The sequence below is a fragment of the Sinocyclocheilus anshuiensis genome, unplaced genomic scaffold (assembly GCF_001515605.1).
Source record: "Sinocyclocheilus anshuiensis isolate Anshui unplaced genomic scaffold, SAMN03320099.WGS_v1.1 scaffold2067, whole genome shotgun sequence".
Taxonomy (NCBI): domain Eukaryota; kingdom Metazoa; phylum Chordata; class Actinopteri; order Cypriniformes; family Cyprinidae; genus Sinocyclocheilus; species Sinocyclocheilus anshuiensis.
Genome location: NW_015540844.1, coordinates 159,258 through 161,757, shown reverse-complemented (window position 1 = coordinate 161,757; position 2,500 = coordinate 159,258). Strand labels below are relative to the sequence as shown.

The 2,500-nt window shown below is 34.7% G+C and overlaps 1 protein-coding gene across 1 annotated transcript in view; it reads left to right on the top strand.

Moving 5' to 3' along the window:
- Nucleotides 1–2,500, top strand: part of tut4 (terminal uridylyl transferase 4) — a 27,957-nt gene that overhangs the window by 15,185 nt on the left and 10,272 nt on the right. The window contains exon 16 of the mRNA XM_016484975.1: nucleotides 1,289–1,378. Coding sequence (XP_016340461.1) covers nucleotides 1,289–1,378 — 90 coding nt within the window. The remainder of the gene's footprint in view (nucleotides 1–1,288; nucleotides 1,379–2,500) is intronic.

The following is a 2,500-nucleotide window of genomic DNA, read 5'->3' as shown; positions in this document are numbered from 1 at the left end:
TACTGATTTAATTTGTTTAGTAACAGCCTAAATGTATTATTATTATAATTGACTGATTAAATGTAAGAATTTGACTCAAAAGATGATGTACACTTTTAGAAAAAAATGGCTTTATAAAGGTAAGAATGCCCATAAAAGTTAAAAATGAGTTTAAAATTATTGGAAAAGATTAATTTCTATCACTGCTGTGAACTGACCACACAGAATATGAAGAATATCAAAAACTTTAGGAGTCAGCTGTCCACGGTAGTCCTTAAGATATCAGCGCAATAACACACTCAGCAAAATATCGTCTAATTATCTTTATCGATAAAATCACAGAAAATATTGAGATATTATTTTTTGTCAATATCGCACACCCCTAGTACTGACAAAATGATTTGCAACGGTCGTTTTGTCACACCCAGTGTAGACGGCCTCAAACTGTTGGTGTATTTCCAAGTTATGAATGGCCGGTAACTTAAAAATTTAGTAGCCAAATTGGCTGGTGAGTGAAAAAGTTAATTTCAATCCCTGATTATATTATATTTAGGGGTGCACATTAGTTTTTCAGCCTGGTTCTCATAAGAGCACCTGGAGATTTGTTTTGGTCCCCACACTGCACAATGTGACCCATTAAATGTAACTGCAAAAAATAAATTAATAATAGTGATGATAATATTATTGCACTTCATTTATTTATTAAAAAAAAAATAAAAAATTAATAAACTGTGATAATACTATTATATTTTAAAATAAAAAGGGAGTATTAAATACAAATATTATTATTTTATAGTAAACTTAAAAATAAAATACTAACATTTACTTCTTCTTTTTTTTTTATATGAATTTTCATAAATTTCTAACTTAAAATCAGCAAGCTTTTATTTTGGCGGGTTGCCGGCAAGTAAGTATATGCGCTGCCGATTGGAGAGCTTCAGTGAATGAAATGTCATAGTTTTGCATTGTGCTTTGAAAACGGCAGCGGATAGCCTAGATTTATGCTTTCAGTTCGAATATAAATCTTATACACTATTACAGTTAGTCGATCTAAAATGGTAATTGTGCATTAACAGCTGTCAACCATGTTGCAAATGAGTGGTCTTAAGTTATTTACACAGCACAATTTTTATTTTGGTCGCGCATGCACCACTTATGTGTACCCCTGATTATATTACATTATATTATATTATATTATATTATATTACATTCTATTATGTGTCTATATGAAAAATTGTCCGTTTTATTATTATTATTATTATTTATTTACATTGATTTATTTTATTTGAATGTTGTTTTTGTGTGTCAGGCCCAACACAACACCCGGATGCTGGCCACATATGCTGCTATAGACCCTCGTGTGCAGTATCTGGGCTACACTATGAAAGTATTTGCCAAGGTAAGACCAGATATCTTTGCTGTTGTTGTCATAAATGATTTTAACTTGCAGAATGCACATAGTTGCATAAAATATTCCCTACAGTATTCAAACATGCACATTCAGACGGCTAGTGCTAAAGGAACATGTGCATGAGTAGCTCATCTACAGTAGTAAAGTTACATGCACGTTATTTTTGATTATTGCATACTCCTAAAGAAGCTCAACCTTTTGTGGACAAATGTAAATTGTACTTGAATTAAATTTTAATTAATCTCTGTCATTAATTACTCACCCTCATGTCGTTTCATTTTTGGGTGACCTAACCCTTTAATTAGTTTTGAGATGGCGCCGACAGTGATGGCTGCCTCCGTGGCGTGCTCCGCAGTTGTTTTTATGTTTTTGTTAGTTTGTCCTGTCTTTAGTTATATCCCTGCAATCAGTTTCACCAGAGACGAATTGCTGGACATTTGGCAGTGCACACCACCCGATATTTCACTGGTTTTCGATTATTCTGATCTTTTGCTGGACATTGTAGTCAGGGGAGCAGCGGCGCTGTTCAGAAATGTGTTTATGTATATATATTCTGTTTATGTCTATACTGTATTCTATATATAGTACCAGTACTATATGGTACTGTACTATAATATACACAAAGAATATCGGCCGATATATCGGTATCGGCCTTTTTTTTTAGTCCCTAATATCGGTATCGGCCCCAGAAAACCCATATCGGTCGGGCTCTAGTATTTACATTCCTCCGCAAGCACACGTGAGCTCCGCTGCCCTGATTGGAGTGTTTTTGAAGCTGCTGCCACCGATCTGGACGAGCTCACGGATTAGTTTTCTGAGCTCATACATTCGTTTCTGTGAGGATATGTGCATTCCTACCAGGACTCATTTAACTTACAACAATGACAAACCATGGTTCACTGCAAAACTCAGACAGTTCCGTCAGGCCAAAGAAGATGCTTACAAGAAGGGGGACAATGTCTTGTCATAAACAGGCTAAATACACACTGGAAAAGGACATCAGAGTGGCAAAGAGGAATTATTCTAAAAAAATAAGAATTAAATTCTCTTCCAGTGACTCAGCATCAGTGTGGAAAAGTCTGAAAGAAATCACCAATTACAAGACACCAT